This window comes from Laccaria bicolor, genomic scaffold (genome assembly GCF_000143565.1).
Source record: "Laccaria bicolor S238N-H82 LACBIscaffold_427 genomic scaffold, whole genome shotgun sequence".
Lineage (NCBI taxonomy): Eukaryota > Fungi > Basidiomycota > Agaricomycetes > Agaricales > Hydnangiaceae > Laccaria > Laccaria bicolor.
This window is the reverse complement of record NW_001890277.1, coordinates 1-1,176: the sequence shown is the minus strand read 5'-3', so window position 1 is coordinate 1,176 and position 1,176 is coordinate 1. Positions and strand designations below refer to the sequence as shown.

Below are 1,176 nucleotides of genomic sequence, written 5' to 3'. Positions count from 1 at the left end.
TTTAATTCTCAATTCCCTGTCAGTGTCAATCAAATGCTCTGCCACAGTCAATAAAGTGCTCTGCTAACTTGACGTATTCAAGATCATGCCACAGATGACCATATAATATATTGTGGAGGTCATGTTTTCAATTTCAATGTCAAACACCCTGATGGGGCCATTGCCGACATGCCTTCAATCTCAACCTCAAACACCCCGACAGCAACATCCTCCGCGGTGCTTTCAACTTTAATGACAAACACCCTGATGGTGACATCCCCCGCGGCACCTTCAATTTCAATGTCAAACACCCCAACAGAGACATCCCCCACGGCGCCTTCAATCTCAACCTCAAACACCCCAACGGCAACATCCTCCGCGGTGCTTTCAATTTTAATGACAAACACCCCGATGGAGACATCCCCCGCAGCACCTTCAATTTCAATGTCAAACACCCTGACGGCGACATCCTCCGCAGCGCTTTCAATCTGAACCTCAAACACCCCGACGGTGACATCCCCCGCGGCACCTTCAATTTCAATGTCAAACACCCCGACGGAAACATCCCCTGTGGCGCCTTCAATCTCAATGTCAAACACCCTGACAGAGACATCCCCAACAGAACCATCAATTCCAGTTTGAAACCCCAATGGAGCCACAAATGAGTAGACGAGGTGTGAGTAGCTAAATGAAAAGCTTTCATTTCTTAACTACAAGGTGAGTGTTTCCCTGTTGGGACAAAATTCAGTTTTTGGTTGATATGGAGACTATCTTGCAGGAGTTGGATGAGATAAAGATTAAGATACATTATGCTACAGATCTAGATGGATGTAAGTAAGGGGAGAGAGGCCCCAGTTAATTTTTTTTGTAGTTCCATCAGGATGGGCTGAGAGCCCGTCGGGACGTGGTCAGAGCCCATCGGTTAAAAAAGTGGTTCCGCCGCGGGAGCGTAAACCCTGCCAGGGTCAGAAACCGGCCACTTTGTTGCCAATGGAACAATGGCAATCAAACCGGCCGCCCCGGCTGACCCGTTCACTATGACTGATTGTCACATCTGGCTGTTCCATTGTTATTGGACCCATGTGACTGAACTAACTAGTGGGCTGCCTAAAGCTGTGCAGATGGGAATTGTTAGTGTCCATTGAATACTTAGTAGTTGCTCGCTACAGAGGTCTCACACTGCCAGCATCGATAGTC

The 1,176-nt window shown here is 48.0% G+C and overlaps 1 protein-coding gene across 1 annotated transcript; it reads right to left on the bottom strand.

Moving 5' to 3' along the window:
* Positions 1-119: 119 nt before the first annotated feature.
* Positions 120-663, bottom strand: LACBIDRAFT_336227 (uncharacterized protein; the record flags this gene model as incomplete). Its single annotated transcript, XM_001891164.1, has 1 exon — positions 120-663. A coding segment is annotated over one exon (543 nt), but the record flags the coding sequence as incomplete, so codon positions are not given.
* Between the last annotated feature and the right edge of the window lie 513 nt (positions 664-1,176).